General features: G+C 36.6%; 1 protein-coding gene across 3 annotated transcripts in view; it reads left to right on the top strand.

The window, feature by feature from the left end:
• The window catches only part of CTDSPL2 (CTD small phosphatase like 2), a 72267-nt gene that overhangs the window by 2528 nt on the left and 48468 nt on the right, over positions 1-21271 (top strand). For all 3 annotated transcript variants that reach the window (XM_049706732.1, XM_033435584.2, XM_004273914.3), the window contains exon 2: positions 16893-17102. In XM_049706732.1, coding sequence (XP_049562689.1) covers positions 16917-17102 — 186 coding nt within the window. In that variant the 5' untranslated portion in view covers positions 16893-16916. The remainder of the gene's footprint in view (positions 1-16892; positions 17103-21271) is intronic.

The raw sequence follows: 21271 nt of genomic DNA, 5'->3' as shown, positions 1-21271 counted from the left end.
AGAGGATTCCTCACAAGATTATTATATTAGCAGAATCCATCCAATTCTGATTTTAAAAAAACCTTGGCTCTTTTGTTCAGAAAGGATGTTCTAGACTCGAGACTTGTAACTATAGGATTAATTGCAGATTGAATAAAATGGTATAAATTTATCTCATTCATAAGAGATTTTTCGATTAATGCGATAAAGAAAAAGTGGTTTGTCTGAATAAACAATATCTAACTAAATTGTAATTTACTGAGTTGTTGTGAAAGCATAAAGTAGAAAAGACACTTTAAGTCATAAATACCAAATGTTCTAAGAAGACCTCATATATGATATTCTCTAAGTAATTCTTTTGTGTAGGTTACCTGACCATTTTAACTGGATTGGCTACAGGGGTCATTTGCTCTACTTTGAAGATGAGAAGATTTAACAGAGATGGGACTTAAGATAAAACCGTACAACTTTTAGTTTCCACTTTACATTTGCCATGAGACATATATCTAAGCCAGACATATATTCACTACTGGTTTATGACTACATTAATTTTTAATTTAAATTGTATTAAATTATAATTGGATCTACATTACAAATAGGCGGACTAGGTGGTTGACTGTGTGGTATAATCTGAGAATTGCCAATGCCAAACTTTATTTGTGTCTCTCCTTTGTGTTATGGAATTCTTTCTAAAATGTTTCATTTAAAATTACAAATTCTCTGGAAGAAAAACTTTAAACTATTGCCTTTTATTGGCAATATTAGCACAGATTAGTTTATCAAATAAATTTGCTGATACCACAAACAGGTGAGGGTTCAGAGGCAGTGGAACAACAGAATTAAGCTTCTTTGCATTGGCTGTGATCAGGAGAGGTGTGGCATGTAGGAACATTGTCTGAGGGAGAAAGGCATGGTGGGAGTAGAGTTATAGTGAGAAGCTTGGGCCTCTTGGGGTCCTTTGGGAATCTTGTGAATCTGACTGACAGTAATGAGGAGTGAGACTAAGTGTGGTCCCAAAAAGAATTGTAGGACCTTAAGGACAAACGTGGTTTATAGCTTTGGCCTGCCCTTTTGTTTATTTACCTCATCTGCAGGTCCCCATTTAGTATGATATTTTTAGAAAAGAGTGAAGGAAAACACTAAAATGCCATTGAAAAAGAAAGTGTTGTAAAATATTTACATAAAAAGTCTTTTAACTTTAATATAAGGTCACAGTAGGCCAGTTAACTATATTAGGGACCCCAGGTTTTATGGTAATCATAGGCTCTCCTATATTCATTTAGAGAAATTATAGAAAAGGAAGTTTATCTAGATTAAACATGAATCATCAACTGTGCTTTGACTTGAGGTTCTAGCAGTCAGGTTTCCATAATAGCTATAATAATTTTAGGACAAGGAACTGTGTTTATTACTTTGATTAAAGAAACATAAAATTGTTCTAATAGAAGGCACTTGAATACTTCAGAAATAATTGGGATTATACTTAGTAACAGTGGCTTATATATAGTTTAGGAAGAATGTTTTCTTTCTTTGGACTAAATACTTCTATATGGAGAAATTGGAAACTAAAAAGGCAGAATCATTGCTAAAAATAAATAAGAAAGGGATATTAAGAATCTGTTAGCATCATGACATGATATTTTAAGTTTCTCGTGTTGACCAGTTAAAGTAATGTTTAAGTAGGAATTCAAAATATATTTTATTAAGAGTATATTATTTGTTAAAGAAAAATATACAGAACCAATAAGTATCTTTTCAGTTGAAAACAACTATGATTATTTGTTTCAGTAATAATTGCTTTCTTTCTGATATTCCCCAAATATATATGATTATTCTATTGAGTTGAAATTGATTAACTTCATACTGACTTTACAAGTACCTGCTTTAGTGTATTTTGTTAAATAAGATAATTATACAGTAAAATCCTTTAATTTTCTGATGTACTGATAAAAATTATTTGAAAAATATAATCACATTTCAAACAATCATGCATTTTTCCCTCATTGGTAATATACCATTTTACTTTATTTTATTTTACTTTTTTAGTAGTAGCAAACAAGAGGGCACTTCTGTTAGAGAATTATGATCTTACCTCCTCTTTGACTAGTAATTTAGATAAAAATTCTTAAAACTCTTCTTAAAACTTTTTGTCTTCGGTTTATTCAATCATAATGATTAGTTTTTCTTTGGTAGGTAGCATTAATAAGAATAGTAGGAAATTATTTCAGGTACTCAAAGATTTTTAATTAATAACTATTTTTCCTTTTTGCCAACATCTCATTGATTCTTTTATTATCAACTTAATGTGTTCTGAGAGTTCCATATTTCTACTGGCCTGAGAGTAAGTTGAATATAAAATTAATTTTCTTTAAATAGAAGCTTTTATTGAAGGAGTAGTTATATCTCTCCCCTTGCCCAATTTTGGTGAGAACTACTTAAAAAGCATTCTTAGGAAAATTCTGCCAAAATTAACTTCACGTTTTTATTCTTCAAATTTTCTTTAATGTATCCAATAAGTACATTGTAACTTGCATGTATACAGGTAACTCCTGTAAATTTTAAAAATTGCATATATTGGAATATATTCCATAGAAAGGATAGTAACATGATGAAAAGTGATACACTGGAGTGACAGGTTTCCTATGTGCTTTTTTTTTTAATCTCATTAATAGCTTTTTAATATGATTTTTTTAATTTTATTATTTCTTTTTGGTTGCATTGGGTCTTTGTTGCATTGCGTGGGCTTTCTCTAGTTGCGGTGAGCGGGGGCTACTCTTCACTGTGGTGCGTGGGCTTCTCATCGCGGTGGCTTCTCTTGTTGTGGAGCACGGGCTCTAGGCTCGCGGGCTTCAGTAGTTGTGGCTCGCCGGCTCTAGAGTGCACGCTCAGTAGTTGTGGCGCACAGGCTGAGTTGCTCTGCGGCGTGTGCGATCTTGCCGGACCAGGGCTCGAACCCGTGTCTCCTGCATTGGCAGGTGGATTCTTAACCACTGCGCCACCAGGGAAGCCCTCCCATGTACTTTTGACAAGTTTCTAATGAATATTATAGTACTCAGTTCTTATGAATTCATAACTATATTTTTTCTAAAATAGCACATTTTGTTATAAAGTTTTATTGGTATGAATTTCTTTCATGCTGTGTAATAGAATACTTCTTTTTACAAGATGTGTACATTATACTTACTGCAGTTAGTTAAAATTAGAACAATCTCCAAATTACTGTTGCTTTAAAGCTTAGGTGAGAGAAATACAAGTCTGTCCTCAGCAGAAGTACATACTGTCTCATTCGGTACATAACAAATATTGATTTTGCCCTAATGGTATTTCTGCTGAGTACATGCAAAGTTTTAAGTTGGGGTCCTGATAATAGTATTTTAAAACATGTATGTGAGTGGCTGTATTTTCAGTGATCAACAAACGAAATAATGCCATCTTTAAAAAATCATTTCATATTTTCATTGAGCATTTTAGTCATCAATAATCTAACAACCCAGAGAAAATTAATTGACCATGGTTTTAGAAAAAACTTTTTTTTTTTGGTTGTTGTTCATTGAAGAAAACTTTAAGAGGAAAAAGAGCCATAATTTTATCAACCCAACTCAATAGCAGTTTTTTTCCCCAAATATTTTTGATTATGTTTATAGTTAGTAGTTTTTGAAGAATTCCATTATCTAGTTTAAAAAAGGAGAGAAAGTTATGTATCACATAATAATAACCTGAAAAGACCACTTTATCACATACTTTGTTGGGCAGGGTTCAGGGAAAAGAATCTCCCTGTCTTGGAGTTGATGCTTTATATAATCCTCCTCTACTTAATCCTCCTGCCCTATTTGACTTTTGACTTTTATTAGGTGATAAGTGGGAGGGACCAAGAAATCTCTTCTTTCTGTAAAGTCATTCAATGGAGGGCTTGGGAAAGTAGTAAAGGAAGGAGAGTAAAAGTGGACAGTTGTAGTATCTGAACCTGTTGATTTCAGATTATTCAACTGGAAATATAGTGAAAACAGATACTGATACTTTTGTCATTTGGTGTCAACTAAGGCAGTGATTTTTAGCTTTTTCTTTCATGAGTGTAAATTGAGTAGTGATACCATTTATAATAGAATATAAATTAACAAACTCAGAAATTTAGAGCTAGAGGAGACTAAAAGGGTCGTCTAGTCTTTGTTTCCTTAATGATGAACGATCTGAAGACTTTTTAACATGTAGTAAGTGTTGGTCTTAATTAGGGTGCTTCTAGATAAGTTGTATGTGATAGAAGGATGAAAACAGCTCAGATTAATTAATGACTCATCTCCTGTTGTGACAGCTCTCTTTTTAGGTAAAATTTACATGTAGTAAAATGCATAGATCTGAAGTCCAATAACTTCTTTTGCTGTTGAGGAAATGAAATGCTAGAATGATTGCATGACTTAATTAGTGTCTAATCAGTGTTACAGCTAACTAGTGATAGATTCAGGACTGATACCTCCCAGTCCAGGGGCTCTTCCTCTAGTAACTCCCTCAGGAGCCTACTCCAGAACTTTGCATGCATATTTTCTTTATATAGGCAATTTATAACTTATATATACCTAAATTTTATGGGGAAACCCAGACTTTGTTGCCTTTAAAGTTTGATTTGTGATCTTTTTACAATTTTCTTATTCATATTTTTTTGTCCACTTTCGTTTCCCTTTTCTCTCTTTTATTCAGCAAAAATTTGTTTGAAAGAATGCACATTAGATTAGTCCTAGATAATTTGTTAAGAATCCTTCATATATAATGTGCTGTTTTGTTGTTTTGATAGAAAATTGTGTACTCAAGACCTCAACAGCGAATTATCAACTGAGTTTATGCTTGTATCATTATTATAATCTTGTTAGCACAAGACAATTTGCAGCCATAATTGTTGGCATCAAATATTGCTTGGGGTCAGGGATTTTGTGAAAAGGAAGGAAATCTTATGAGGAAGGAATATTTTTAGTTTTATTCTTGCTCTTTTTGTGAGCAAGAATTGATTACTGCAGTGAGGATTTTGTGTTTCAGTGACATATTTTTTTCCCTATTCTCTTGTCTCTTTGAGGGAAATGAGAAAAATTATAGTTCAGTTCAACAAAGGTTGAGCTTTCATGTGTACCGGGTTGTTGGAGTTACAGATAAGATCTCTGCCTTCAACACTCTTACAATTTAGTGCAGTTAAAGATATATAAATAGATTATTTCAGTACGATTTGTTAAAAGCTAAGGAGAGATAATCACCAGTTTACACAGGCATGGGCATGTGGGGGTGGTTACTTATTGGGGTGCATGGTACTTGGGCTGAGCTTTAAATGATGAGGATAAGAATTAGTTGAAAGGAAGGAATATTTGAGGTATAGAGAAAAAGCAGAAGCATGATACAGCAGTGTGGGCAAGAAACTATTATTACTGGAGTGCAAAGAGTGAGGCAGCAAATAGCAGTGAAAAAAGACTTGGAGAGGTAGATCTTGGAGGGTTTTATATATATTGCTAGAGTTTAGTCTTTATTTTGAAGAGAGTTCGTGGGATGGAACAGGCAGATTTGTAGAGTGCAGAGGATGGATTTAAAGGGGGAAGACTGAGAAATATTTTAGAGGTAGAATCATGAGGATTTGGTGATTGTAGGGGACAAGGGAGGGGAAGAATGACTAGGTGTTTAGGATGGCTTCTGGCTTCATTGATTAGGCAGATTACTTGTGATTAAGAATATAGTAGAGCCGGGGGGGGCGGGGGGCGCTTCCCTGGTGGCACAGTGGTTAAGAATCCGCCTGACAATGCAGGGGAGATGGGTTCGAGCCCTGGTCCGGGAAAATCCCACATGCCGCGGAGCAACTAAGCCTGTGTGCCGCAACTCCTAAGCCTGTACTCTAGAGCCCACGAGGCTCAACTACTGAGCCTGCATGCCACAACTACTGAAGCCCACACACCTAGAGCCACAACAAGAGAAGCCCCCACAATGAGAAGCCCACGCACCGCAACGAAGACCCAATGCAGCCAAAAAAAAAAAAAAAGCTGAGCTCATTTTATTTAAAAAAAAAAAAAAAAAAAGAATATAGTAGGGGGACTACCCTGGCGGTCCAGTGGTCAAGACTCCACAATTCCAATGCAGGAGGCTCGGGTTCCATCCCTGCTCAGGGAACTAAAAAGGAATACAGCAGGAAATATACAAAAGGAAGAGCAGGTTTGGGAATAGGGGTGGGATAGGAAAGGTGAATTCAGCCTTGGGTAAGTTGAATTTGAGGTGCAGAGTGAAAGTGTTGAGAAAGCTGTTGGATGATAGTCTGAAATTTATAGATGATACAAAAGCTAGAAGAATTAATGTTGCAATTTGGAAGAGGCACCCACGCCCAATCTTTTTAGCTGGGCTGCAGATACATAGAAAGCAAACTTAATTGCTTGGTTTTAAATTGCTGAACAATCAGCTTTTTCTATTCCTGAGATGAGATCTGGTTCAAATGTTGAAAAGTGGAAATGTTTTACATTATATACTCGCCCCCCAATGTCATGAGTTCTTAAGCTTAAAATGTTGTTGCATCCATTGCTTTGTTTGTTTTGTGATGTAATCTACTTAAATTGTATCTACTTCATTCATTAGTAGTAGATTTATTTCCCTGATGTACTCATTTCCCAATCTTTACTTGTATTATTCTATTTTTACTGGTAATAGAAAAGAATTTATCTAGTAATGGAGCTCTAAAGAACCTAGAGGATTGTTAATTTCTAACATAAGTAGTAGAGTTAGCAAGATGAGGCTGTATATGTATGTGTAAAACTCTTCCTTTTATATTTTATGTTTAGGTAATAAAATTAGACTATTGCAGATATTATGTAGGCAATTTCTGATCAGTACTTGGCCCAATTGGTATGTATTGTTTTTGGTTTTGGTCAGGTAATGCTGGCCTCATAAAATAAGTTGGGAAGTGTTCCCTTCTGTTTTCTGGAAGAGTTTGTTGTTTGTTTTGTTTTTATTAAGATGTTTGGTAGGATTCTCCAGTGAAGTCATCTGGGTCTGGAATTCTCTATGTTGGAGACTTTTCCTGCAATTTAATTTTTTTTAGATATGGGGCTGATCAGGTTATCTTTTGTTTTTTTGGTTATAAATTTATTTATTTATTTTTGGTTGCATTGGGTCTTCGTTGCTGCACGTAGCCTTTCTCTAGTTGTGGCGAGGGGGGCTGTGTGTGGGCTTCTCATTGCGGTGACTTTTCTTGTTGTGGGCTCTAGGTGCATGGGCTTCAGTACTTGCGGCACGTGGGCTCAGTACTTGTGGCTCACGGGCTCTAGGACTCAGGTTCAGTAGTTGTGGCTCACGGGCTTAGTTGCTCCACAGCATGTGGGATCTTCCTGGACCAGGGATCGAACCCATGTCCCTTGCATTGGCATTCGGCCACCAGGTAAGTCCCTTTACAGGTTATTTTTGTTGGATGTAAAATCCTTGGTTTACATGTTCTTTTTTTTTGGGCGGGAGGTGGGGCTGCGTTTGGTCTTAGTTGCTGCATGTGGGCTTTCTGTAGTTGCAGCGAGTGGGGGCTACTCTTCGTTGTGATGTGTAGGCTTCTCACTGTGATGACTTCTCGTTGCGGAGCATGGGCTCTAGGCGCGTGGGCTCAGTAGTTGTGGCTTGCAGGCTCTAGAGCGCAGGCTCGGTAGTTGCGGCGCACAGGCTTAGTTGCTCTGCAGTATGTGGGATCTTCCTGGACCAGGGCTTGAACCCATGTCCCCTGCATTGGCAGGCGGATCCTTAACCACTGCGCCACCAGGGAAGGCCAGTTTACATGTTCTTTCCTTGATTATTTTATTTTAAATATTTTACTCCATTTTTTTCTGGCATAAAGCGTTGCTATTGAAAAATTTAGAATAGTCTCATATTCTGTCCATTATAAAGTCACTTAGTGTATGCCTAAATCAGGGGTCTGCAAACTACTGCCCATGGGCTGACTGCCTGTGCTTGTAAACACTTTTTTTGTACACAGCTATGTCTGTTCATTTACATATTGTCTTTGGCTGCTTATGCTATGCAATGCCATAGACAATTTGGAAACCAGTGAGCATGGCTGTGGACACTGGACATTGATATTTGAATTTCATATAACTTTCACCCTATGGTTTGTAAGCCTAAAATATTTACTCTCTGATTCTGTAAGAAAAAGTTTGCCTATGTCTATCTTGCCTATATGTCCAAAGAATTTTTCCCCCATTTCTTAAAATTCAGTAATTTAAAGTTCTAGTAGCTCATACTAGACTGTCTTGGTATTTGTCTTTCTGGGTTGCTATTCTCATGTCTGTGTCTTTCAATACATGGTTTCAGACTTCTGTTTCTGGAAAGTTTTCTTGTTGTACTTTTGAGTGTCTGATCTTTGACTCTCTTCAATATTTGATCAGTTTTTCTTGAATCTGCATTTTTTTTTCTTTTTTTTTTCTTTTTAAAAAATATTTATTTATTTATTATTTTTGGCTGCGTTGGGTCTTCATTGCTGCACGCGGGCTTTCTCTAGTTGCAGAGAGTGGGGCCTGCTCTTTGTTGCGGTGTGAGGGCTTCTCATTGCAGTGGCTTCTCTTGTTGCGGAGCACGGGCTCTAGGCGCACAGGCTTCAGTAGTTGTGGCTCGCGGGCTCTAGAGCGCAGGCTCAGTAGTTGCAGCGCACGGGCTTAGTTACTCCGCGGCATGTGGGATCTTCCCGGACCAGGGCTTGAACCCGTGTCCCCTGCATTGGCAGGCGGATTCTTAACCACTGCACCACCGGGGAAGCCCCATACATTTGTCCGTTGATGGCTGGCTTACTTCACGTAGCATAATGTCTTCAGGGTACGTCCATTCTGTAGCATGTGTCAGAACCTCCTTTCTTCTATAGGCTGAATTGTATGTACAGGTCACATTTTGCTTATCCAGTCATCTGTCAATGGACATTTGAGTTGTTTCCACTTTTTGGCTATTGTGAATGGCACTGCCGCGAACATTGGTGTACAAGTATGAGTCCCTGCTTTCAATTCTTTTGAGTGTTATGCCCTGTGGTGGAATTGTGGGATCATATGGTCCATCTCTTATGCAAGGTTGACTTTATAAATCAAGATCAGAGCTTGAACACCTGTGCCATATCTGAGTTCCCCAAACTGGACTCTGGGCATCTTCTCAGGGGCTCAAGGAGTCTCCACAAATCAAATAGTGTTTTTACATTTTGATGACAATCTCTTCTCTGAACTTCCTGAAGTTTCATCTGTGCCACTCCCATCCGGGGCACGTGGTTTTCTACAGCTGCATCTTCTGTGTGAGTTTGCTCGGGCCTCTAGGACCAGATGGCTGAGCAGCAGACATTTGTTTTTCACAAACCTGGAGGCTAGAAGTCCAAGATCGAGGTGTGGCAGGGTGGGTTTCTCGAGGCCCCTCTCCTTGGCTTATAAATGACGGTCTTTTCCTGTCTCTCTGCATTTTTTTAATGTTTAGAAATATGTCTTCTTTTTTCTATCTGTTGTGTTCATTTACTTCTTTGTTCTTTTTTCTTTAGTCTTCATTTATGAAATAATTTTTTTTTTTACTTTTTAATTTTTTTCTGACTTCTGTCACTTTATCCCCACCCCCCCTGAATTCCAGTTAAATTTGTTCTTATATTAGTGGTTTTAACCTTTCCTTGGAAGTGGTTTATAGTTGCGATCTGTCTTTATGGGGTTACTTTTTGTAATTTTATTGTTTGTAGGAAATTAGGGATTTTATTCTGCTTCTCTTTTTTTTTTCTTCTTCTTATGATAACTATATGGGCTCTGGTCTGATTTCTGTTACTTTTTAATGTGAAATTTGTTTTCCTAAACTTTTAGAAGGAGCTTTGGTTAAAGATAGGTTTTGGCTTAAGTGGAACTTTCTGTTGTTTTCTTATAGTGTTTGAAAATATGGAGGACTGCTCTCTGAGATTGCTTAGTTTATGTTCCTCTTTCCGTCTTTTTCTAGTATTCTGTTTGCTTTTCTCATTTGATTCTGTCCTACTCTGTTTTGACTTTATTCGGCAGTTTCCTCGTATTGAACCCTGTCAGTAGCTCTCATAGTCAGGATTTTTGTTCTTATTTTTTAATGGAAAATATCAAACATATGCACAAAGTAAACAATGGTATCGTGAATCTCCATATAACCATCACTCGGTTTTAGTAGTTATTAACACTTTGTCTGTCTTCTTTGATCTATACCTCCACCCACTCCTACCTGGTTGGTTGTTATTCATAAGAACTTTTTATAGGTGTTTATTTAGGTAAATTTTATATACTTTGAAATACATAGATCTTAGCTGTAAGTTTTGACAAATCTACACCCGTATCACAATATAGGACATTTCCTTTCCTCAAGGCAACTTTTATTCTGATTTTTTTTTCTCCTTAGATTATTTTTGCCTCTGCCTTTTTAATGCCATCACCAAATGCATACTCTTTTGTGTCTGCCATTGCTCAGTGTCTGTGAGATTCTTTCATGTTGTTGATGATATTAGTAATTGTTGCTTTCTGTTTCTGATTATTATTCCACTGTAAAAAAACAAAGCAAAACCCACAATATTCATCTTTCTGTTGCTGAGCATTTTCGTTGTTCCCAGTTTGGGGCTATTGTAAATAAAGCTGCCAGGAACATTTTGGTAAAAGAACCTTGTGGACATGTTTATATTTCTCTTGTTTAAAAACTTAGAAATGAAATTATTGGATCAGAGGGCTATGTGTTGTTTATTAGAAAGTGCTCAACTTTTACCAAAATTACATTCCCATCAGCAAAATATGAGAGTCTTCATTGTTCTACATCCTTGCTACCATTTATTGTTGTCAGTCTTGTACAATACTTTTTACGATTCAAGTAGATGCGGATTAGTATGCTATTAATGTTTCTAACTTACACTTCTGATAATAAATAATATCGAGTATCATTTCATATGCTTGTGGCAAGTTATCTAGCTGTTATGAAATATCTTCTCAAATCTTTTGCTCATTTTTTTCTACTGGTTTGTCTTCGTTGTGTTTTAGGATTTCTTTGTATTCTGCATACAAGTGCTTTACAAGATACATGTTTTATGAATATTGCATCAGTTTGTTGCTTGCCTTTTGATTTTTTTTTACTGGTGTCTTTTGGTGAACAGAAAATTTTTAATGTTTATTAAGCCAAGTTTATTCAGTTTTTCCTTTTATGGTTATTGCTTTTATAGTTATTCTTTGTATAAGAGCATTTCATCTACAAGGAGATAGTTTTACTTTTCCTTTCTGACATAGGTTTCTTTTCTTTTCTTGCTTAATTGACTAGAACCTACAGTAAAATGTTGAATAGAAGTAGTGAGAGTAGACATCCTTGTCTTATTTTTGGTCGTAAGAGGAAAGGCATTTAGCTTTTCACTATGAAGTATGATGTTAGCTCTGGGGCTTTTGTAGATGTCTTTTATTGGGTAAGAATTCCCTTCTACTCCTGGTTTGTTGAGGTTTGTTTTTTTTTTTTTGCGGTACGCGGTTCTCTCACTGTTGTGGCCTCTCCCGCTGCGGAATACAGGCTCCAGACGCGCAGGCTCAGCGGCCATGGCTCATGGGCCCAGCCGCTCTGCAGCATGTGGGATCCTCCCGGACCGGGGCACGAACCCGTGTCCCCTGCATTGGCAGGCGGACTCTCAACCACTGCGCCACCAGGGAAGCCCCTTGTTGAGTATTTTTATTGGAAAAGGATGTTGGGTTTGGTCAGATACTTTTTCTGTATCAACTGAGATGATTGTGTGGAGTTTTTCCTTTATTCTTTTAATATGGTGTATTAGATTGATTAGTTTTCATATTAAACCACCCTTGTATTCCTGAGAGAAATACCACTTGGTCATGGTGTGTAATCCTTCTATTAAGCTGCTGGATTTGGTTTGCTAGTATTTCGTTGAGGATATTTCTGTCTATGTTCCTAAGGGATATTGATGTGTAGTTTTCTTGTAGTGTCTTTGTTTGACTTTGGTATCAGGGTAATGCGCCTCATAGATTGAGTTGGGAGGTGTTCCTCAATTTTTTGGAAGAATTTGAGAAAGATTGGTGTTACTTCTTCTTTAAACATTATGTAAAATTTACCAGTGAAGCCACCTGGTCCTGGACTTTTCTTTGTGGCAAGTATTTTTTTATTATTAATTAAATCTCTTTACTTGTTATGAGTCTTTTTTTGTTTTTTCTTGAGTCATTTTAGTTGTGTCTTCTTAAAAATGTGTCCATTGAATCTAGGTTATCTAATTTGTTGCTGTACAGTTTTTCGTAGTATTTTCTCATAATCCATTTTATTTCTGTGAAGTTGGTATTAATGTCACTTCTTTCATTGATGATTTTAGTAGGTTGAGTTTTCTCTTTTCTTCTTGTATAGTTCTAAAGATTTGTCAATTTTGTTGCTCTTTTCAAAGAACCAACTTTAGGCTTCATTGTTTTTAAAAAAATTATCTGTTTGATTTATTTTTGTTCTATTTCTTTATTATTTTCTTTCTTCTGCTTGCTTTACATTTAGTTTGCTTTTCTCTTTCTGGTTTTTTAAGCTAGAAGGCTTTTTTATTGATTTGAGGTCTTTTTAAAAATATTAGCCTTCACAGCTATAAGTTGTCCTCTGAGCACTGCTTTTAGGGGCATGCTATGAGTTTTGGTGTGCTGTGTTTTTGTTTTCATTCATTGTGAAGTATTTTCTAATTCCCCTTGTGATTTCTTCTTTGACACAGTGTTTATTTAGGACTTTGTTGTTTAATTTTTGCACATTTGTTAATTTCTCAACTTTCCTTCCTTGTGATTTCTAATTTAATTCCAGTGTGGTTGGAGATCATATACTTGTATGATTTCAGTTATTTTATTTATTTATTTTATAAATTTATTTATTTTATTTATTTTATTTTTGGCTGTGTTGGGTCTTCATTGCTGTGTGCAGGCGTTCTCTAGTTGCGACTGGGGGCTACTCTTCGTTGTGGTGTGTAGGCTTCTCATCGTGGTGGCTTCTCTTGTTGCAGAGCACGGGCTCTAGGCGCGTGGTCTTCAGTAGTTGTAGCATGCAGGCTCTAGATTGCAGGCTCAGTAGTTGTGGCACATGGGCTTAGTTGCTCTGCACCGTGTGGGATCTTCCCAGACCAGGGCTGGAACCCATGTCCCCTGCATTGGCAGGTGGATTCTTAACCACTGTGCCACCAGGGAGACCCGATTTCAGTTCTTTTAAAGGTGAGACTTGTTTTGTGTCTTAACATGTAGTCTTTCATGGAGAATATTCCATTTGTAAGTTGAGAAGAATGTGTATTCTGTTGTTGGATGGCGTGTTCTATGTATATGACTCTTAGGTCTCAAGAATCGTTCAGGTCTTCTGTTTCCTTATTGATCTTTTGTCTAGTTATTCTATCTGTTTTTGAAAGTGGAGTATTAAAGCCTCCAACTCTTGTTGAATTGCCTGTTTTTCACTTTGATTGACAATTTTAACTTTATATATTTGGGGACTCTGTTGTTAGGTACGTGTATGTTTATAATTTCCCTCTAAGTGCTGCTTATTACATCCCAGAAATTTTGATGTGCTCTCTTTTTGTTAATTTTCATTACAAAATATTTTGTATTTCCCTTGTGAATTCTTGTTTGACTCATGATTTATTTATAAATTTAAAAAATTTCAAGTATATGGTACTATTTAAGATTTCTTTTGTTTTTGATTTATAATTGTGGTCAAGGAACATACTTTGTAAGATTTTAGTCTTGATGGTCAGTTTCAAAAGTTCATGAGGGCTTGACTGCTCCAGCCCTTTTAGAACTATTAAGTATACCTTTTACAACTCATTATTGGAATGGACTAAAACCCTCTACATTTCAGCCTCCTTCTTTAAATGCTCTTGTCTTTCTTTCCAGTGACTGGTTATTTTTAAGTTCAGAGGACCTTTCTCCTAAGCTTTCCTAAAATCTTCACTCTCCATGAAGAGTGATCTAGCATTTTATATATACACTATGATGTGTATCTATCCTTAACCTGTTAGACTTTTTGATTCTCATGGGAAGAGGTATCATTTTTATCCTTTTATTACCATACTGGTAGCAGGTGACCAATATTTAAATTTTAATGAGCTGAACCCCTTGGACTGAACTAGCTATATGTGTTTAGTCTTTTAAGACCTACTTTATATGAAGATATTATTTCATAAAATTTTTAAATTTCCATTAAAGATTCTGGGTTTAAGATAGATTCACCCATAGGTATTTTTGAAAATATTAAAAAAAAATTTTACAGATTTTTAAAGAAATTGAATACAAATAACTTTCTTTTTGAAAAATTACCCCATGCATTTGCTTTATGGGAATTTTCCTTTTTAAGGAGTGCTGTGCTGAAGAACAAAGGAATTAAGACAAAATTTATACACTGTAAATAGAGTTATTTAAGTAAATAATACATACCTTGAGTAAATCCCTTTAGAAGTTAACATTGACTCTTTAGGAGAAAAGGCAGTATTTGTTTTATTTGGGGATGGCAGCTTAAAACTGAACACTACTTGGTGATGAAAAACAAATGGTTGTTTGGAAAGATATTTTAGGACTCCTCTGGTGAAGGCTTTGAGGTTGGGACTTTTTTGTTGGAGTAGATTGTGTGTGTGTGTGTGTGTGTGTGTGTGTGTGTGTGTAGTTTCTATATGTTAAAAAAGGGAGGGGTCCTAACTTTTTTTCTGTGACTGTTGTGTTGCATTACTAAAGACACGACTTTTTGTTTGTTTGTTTTTTGTTTTTGGCTCTGTTGGGTCTTCATTGCTGCACCGCGGGCTTTCTCTAGTTCCGGTGAGCAGGTGCTACTCTTCGTTGAGGTGCGCAGGCTTCTTGTGGTGGCTTCTCTTGTTGCGGAGCATGGGCTCTAGGCGCACGGGCTCTAGAGCGCAGGCTCAGTAGTTGTGGTGCCGGGCTTAGTTGCTCCATGGCGTGTGAAATCTTCCCGGACCAGGGCTCGAACCCATGTCCCCTGCATTGGCAGGCAGATTCTTAACCACTGCGCCACCAGGGAAGCCCAAGACACGACTTCTTAAGCTTCCTAATTTGTCTGTGAAGACCCTACTCTTTGCCAAGAATTTCTTCACCTTTAGGAGTTTAGAGTGCTTAACTGGTTAGACTTTTTTGCTAATGCATTCACTGTTGTGAGTAGTTTTACTCTTCTCTGCACTTTATAGCTTTTCTAATTCCTTCTTCATTTTGAGCATCAAGATGGTAAGATGAATAATGCATTCATTATACAGGTGAAAAAATATTTAAGTGGCTATAGCTTAGCTATGATTGAAGTAGGATTAGACCTAATTAATATCTCTTAATTATTAGTGTAGTAGTTTTTGTATTCTATTTCACAGATTATAATTCAGGGAATGTTCTCAACTACTTCTAAGTCTTGGGACAATTTTTGCCAGCCATTAATTTTCTCATCAGTGAAATGAGAGAGTTCAAATCGATGGCCTCATATTTTCTGTCTGATGTGAATTTGGTATTTAAAGGGTCATTACAAACAAATGGCCAACAGGCACAGGAAAAGATGCTCAACATCATTAGCCATTAGGAAATGCAAATCAAAGCCACAATGAGATACCACTTCACCCCCACTAAAATGGCTATAATAAAAAAATAAACAAGTAGCAAGTGTTGGTGAGGATACGGAAAAAGTGAAAACCTTGTACATTGCTGGTGGGAATATAAAATGGTGCCGCTGCTGTGGAAAACAGCAGTTCCTCAGTATGTTAAACATAAAATCACCACATGAACCAGCAATTCCACTCCTGGTTACATACCCAATAAAACTCAAAACAGGTGGTCAAAAAGAAACTTGTACATGAATGTTCACTCCAGCACTATTCACACTTAACCAAAAGGTAGAAACAACACAGATGTCCATCAGTAGATGAATGGATAAACAAAATGTAGTCTTACCCATTCAGTGGAACATTCCTCAGCCATAAATGGGAATAATGTACTGATACATGCTACAACATGGATGAACCTTGAAAACATTATCCTAAGTGAAAGAAACAGTTATACAGGACCATATATTGTGTGATTCCACTTACATGAAGTGTCCAGAATTGGGAAATCCATAGAGACAGAAAAGAGATTAGTGGTTGCTTAGGGCTAAGGGCAGGGGGAAATGGGGATTGACTGCCAATAGGTATGGGGTCTCCTCTGGGGGTGATTGAAAATGTTCTGAAAATAGATAATGGTGATGGTTGGACAACACCGCAAATTAATAAATGTCACTGAATTGAACACTTAAAAAAAAAGATCATTACATATGGTAACATCAAATACCACAGAATGATCCAGTCATTCTTGTTATATTGATACTTGTATACTTGTTGATATTTAGAATTGTGCTCATGGAATTAATTCATTCATTGACTAAGGGTTTTTTCCACTACATTGTAAGCTCCAGAGGGTAAAAACCTTCTCTATCTTGTTTTACTAGGCACTTACCTAGCCCAGTGCCTAGAATGTGGTAAGTGCCCAATAAATACTTGTTGAATGAATGAATGAGTGATTAAATGAATGATAAGGTCAGCATGGGTGGAGGCAGCATAGTGCTCTGGAAGGAACATGCACGCTCTATTAGATCATAGGATATAATATTTCAGAAGTTGTGGGAAGGTTATTTGGGAGAATGTAATAAAATTCAAAGCACTACACGTTTCAATTAAAAGGTTAGTTTCTTGGGAATTCCCTGGTGGCCCAATGGTTAGGACTCCGCACTCTCGCTGCTGAGGGCCTGGGTTCAACCCCTGGTTGGGGAACTAAGATCCTGCAAGTCATGTGTGGTATGGCCAAAATAAATAAATAAATAAAATGTCAGTTTCTTATTTCAATCCCTTATAGACCTGGACTTCTTTTTAATCAAGATATTTTTATTATATAAGCTGGGCACATATGGGTATGCTAGGTTTAATTTTAATAACCTGTATTATTTTTCTCTTATAGTTTTACATGTGGCACCCATAAAAGATGAGGCTGAGAACACGGAAAGCTTCTCAGCAATCAAATCAAATCCAAACACAACGCACTGCCAGAGCAAAGAGGAAATATTCAGAGGTTGATGATAGCCTGCCTTCAGGAGGAGAAAAACCACCGAAGAATGAAACTGGCTTGTTGTCTTCAATTAAAAAATTCATTAAAGGAAGCACACCCAAAGTAATGGTTTTACCTTTTAATTATATCATTAAAAATGAAGTTTAGGTTGTTTTCTTTAAGCATGTAAAGATGAGAAATCTAATATTGCTAGAGCCCTATTTAAGGGAATGTGTCTACATTTTGGTGTTAAGAGTATTGACATGTAAAATATTTAATGGTCGGTCAAGAAAACATTATTTATTCTACTTAACTGATCCACTTAGCCTTCTGTTTTCTCAACTTAGAATTATGGGAAGTAAAATAAATTTTTTCTTATTTACTTGAATTATTTCTTTTACTTCCATTTTTTTTCATTTCAAAGATAAGTTAAAGTTTCTTGTTAATATTAATACATTGTCTAATTAGGGAGATGATTTATCTATCTGAATTCTAACATTTGTACAATGAAAATGTATTATTCATTGATGAGAAAACAAAAGTTATTAAAGAAAGAATGGGGAATTCCCTGGCGGTCCAGTGATTAGGACTTGGCACTTTCACTGCCATGGGCCCAGGTTCAATCCCTGGTCGGGGTACTAAGATCCCGCAAGCCATGTGGCACAGCCAAAAAAAAAGAAAGAAAGAAAGAATGGACACTGCCCAGGAGTCATATGCTCTAGATTCATACTTCATACTCTGGACCAACTTAAATGATCTGAGGAAAGGCATTTGCCCCTCTTAGCCTCAGGAAGACAGTAAAATGGGACTAATACTAACTGCTTTGTCTGCCTCAGAGTTGTTTTCAGATTGGATGGCAAACAGGTGGAAAAGCATTTTGAGAAATTTTAATGCATTAATGATAATGTTATTATCATTCATTGTATGTAGATTTTGTTATCACTGTTGCCTACTCATGTTCTTTCTTGGGATTATTATATATATATGATAAATTTCTTATTATAATATAAGTTTGTCACTTTGATAAGTAGAAAAATAAATCAATGTGACGGTTTATTCATAGTGATAGATTTTTGTCATCATAGAACTAAAAAAGCCTAGTTACTGTGAACCATTGGCCAAGATTTAGAAGTATTCTGTGTTAGAATTTTCTTTTTCGTTTTGGTGGTTTTATTTTGTTTTTCTAATAATATAAGTAAAATTTCTTTTGTTAATTTTAAATGTAATTTTTAAGTTTCTTTGAGTTAATTTACATGAGCCTAGAAGTATTCTAGTATTATTGTATAACAATGATAAAATTCCTTCCAGAAACATGAATTCCTGAATCTTTAAATTCCGTATGGGTTATCATTAGCCCCTGTTGATGAGAACATCACTGTATGTCAGTTCATTCTCTGAACACTTCTAAATGTTGTAAAGTTCTTCCTTATCTTGAAGAAAATATACCTACCCTTTACTTTTTTTTTTTTTTTCCTGGTATGCGGGCCTCTCACCGCTGTGGCCTCTCCCGTTGCCGAGCACAGGCTCCGGACGCGCAGGCTCAGCGGCCATGGCTCACGGGCCCAGCCGCTCCGCAGCACGTGGGATCTTCCCGGACCGGGGCATGAACCCGTGTCCCCTGCATCGGCAGGTGGACTCTCAACCACTGCGCCACCAGGGAAGCCCATACCCTTTACTTTTTCATAGGTTCTTTTTCTTCATGTGCAAGTACAAACCCTCAGTCACTGTCCTGGCTAAATATTTCTAGTTTTCATTATATGACATATATGATATAGATCACCACCTTGGTCACCCTTTTCTGTTGTTCATGAAAGGTAACAACCAGAAGCGAACATTGGTTTTTCCTATGTCTTTTGACTTCTGTTCATATTTATTTCCGTTGATTTGGACATACTTCTACTAATGTGGCATTATATTATAGTATATCATATATCATGTCATGCTTTCTTTTTTCTCCTTTAGTAGTTTTAGATCTTCTTTGTTGGTCAGCAAATTTTTGCCCATGTCAATTAAAACACTCAGGGTTTTTCCATAGTAATTGTTGTCAATTATTTAACAATATGCACTACTGCCTTTCCAATAAGTGACAATGCTGGGATTTAACCCAGGTACAATTTGACTCTGATATCTGTGCTCTTTTTCCTATACCATTCTGTCTCAAAGCAGCTAGATAATATCTTTATAGCATCACCTGTCTTGTGTAAGGATTGAAAACTTTCTTGATGAAAGTAAATAAGAATTGAGTCTTTCTATGCTGCTGATTTTGTCATTTATTTATATTCTATCATCAGCTCAAAGCTTGAGGCTTATTCTTCTTCTAGGAAATTTTTTTTTCCCTAGTACTTTTTGCATGTATCATCATCCTCTGTCTTCAGTCTTTCTGAGTGGATGATAGACTGCTTCTCTTATTTCAACAAGTGTCCTTTTAAAATCCAAGTTAGCTAGATAACTCCCTATGCAGCCACTGGTTTCTTTGGTACCTTTCCTTTCTCTTCTTTTGGACTTTTAAAGTTATGTGGTTAGAATTGAACTTTATAGACAAGTCTTCTTGCTTTCTCTTTGAGTTGTCTTTCTTCTAAGGTGTCTGACATTGCTCTCATGCCTGTCTTATGAGTCTGGCTTTTTGAAACTTGGTCTCTGCATATGGGCCAACTCTTTTGCTCTTCTTTACTGTATGATTTCCAGTTTGAATGGCTGCTGGTATTCTTGCCAGTTTACTCTCACTGACCTATTTTTATTTTCCTTATAAGTTTTAATCTGTATTCTAGTCCTAACTTGGCATAAATTAGCCATGAGAGTATTTAGATAATTTAAACATATGTTGTTCATCTAAGAGGTGTGTATTAGTTTACTAGGGTACGTAATAGTCTGCCATAACAAAATATCACAGATTGGGTAGCTTAAACAACAGAAATTTATTTTCTCACAGTTCTGGCAGTTTGAAATCTAAGATGAGGTGTTGCCAGGTTGGTTTTTTCTGAGGCTTCGCTCCTTGACTTCAGATGGTCACCTTCTTGCCGTGGCGTCATATGGTTGCCACTTGGTGTATGTGTTGTCTGTTTTGTAATCTCTTCTTGTAAGGACACTAGTCATATTTGGATTAGGGCCCATCCTAATGATCCCACTTTAATTACTTCTTTAAAGGCCCTGTCTCCAAGTATGACTACATTTTCAGGCTTTTGGGGTTAGAGCTCCAACATAGGAATTTAGGGGACACAACTCAGACTGTAATAGAATGAATGAAATCTCTCATGTCTTTCAGATCTAGATTTTATGATTCAAGGATCTACCACTTCTCTCATTTCAGAATTATGTAATTGTCAGTAAGAGTACTCAGGAAGTGTTCATACTCAGTCTTTCTGCTTTTAGCATGATGAGATTCCTAATATATATTTGAAGTGAAAGAAGACCTCACAACTAAAATGTATTTGCTTTGTACCAGTGATCTCTCTATTCCTTTCTAAATAGGTGGTTTCTAGAGTTTTCCCATAACAAAATGGTCTTTTTCTCTGTTACCTAAATACTGTTACACTGTCATAGTTAGGAGTCATCAGTTTCCTGTTACATAAATCAGTGTTTTTAGATCTTTTAACTATGATCCACAGAAAGAAATAACATCTTATATACTACATTCATACATATGAAACAAAACTCACCCTTAACATACTTGATGTGTTCTGATTTTTCTTTTCTATGCTGTTGTTTCTTATTCTCCTTTTAAAGGTGATTTTCATGTTTTAAGTTGATTTTATGATCCACTGATGGGTTGTGCTCCTTACTGTGAAAAACATGATTAGATGAAAACTTTGTTCTCTTTAACCTTTGTATTACTAAGCTTCATAGTTATATTTGGGAATTTTCTTCCTTCCAGAGTTAAATCTCATTTGTTTGTGTAAAAGAACGTCTTTCTAGATGAGTTCTTTAACAACTAGATTAATTTACCGTTTATTTTTATTTTTAATTAACTTATTTATTTTTGGCCACATTGGGTCTTTGTTGCTGCACAAGGACTTTCTCTAGTTGCAGCGAGCAGAGGCTACTCTTCATTGTGGTGCGTGGGCTTCTCATTGTGGTGGCTTCTCTTGTTGCAGAGCACGGGCTCTAGGTGTGTGGGCTTCAGTGGTTGTGGCTCGTGGGCTCTAGAGCACAGGCTTAGTAGTTGTGGAGCACGGGCCTAGCTGCTCTGCTGCATGTGGGACCCTCCCAGACCAGGGCTCGAACCTGTGTCTCCTGCATTGGCAGGTGGATTCCCAACCACTGCACCACCAGGGAAGTCCCCTTGCATGTAAATT

Source organism: Orcinus orca, chromosome 2, assembly GCF_937001465.1.
Source record: "Orcinus orca chromosome 2, mOrcOrc1.1, whole genome shotgun sequence".
NCBI classification, from domain to species: domain Eukaryota; kingdom Metazoa; phylum Chordata; class Mammalia; order Artiodactyla; family Delphinidae; genus Orcinus; species Orcinus orca.
This window is presented reverse-complemented; position numbering and strand designations above follow the sequence as displayed.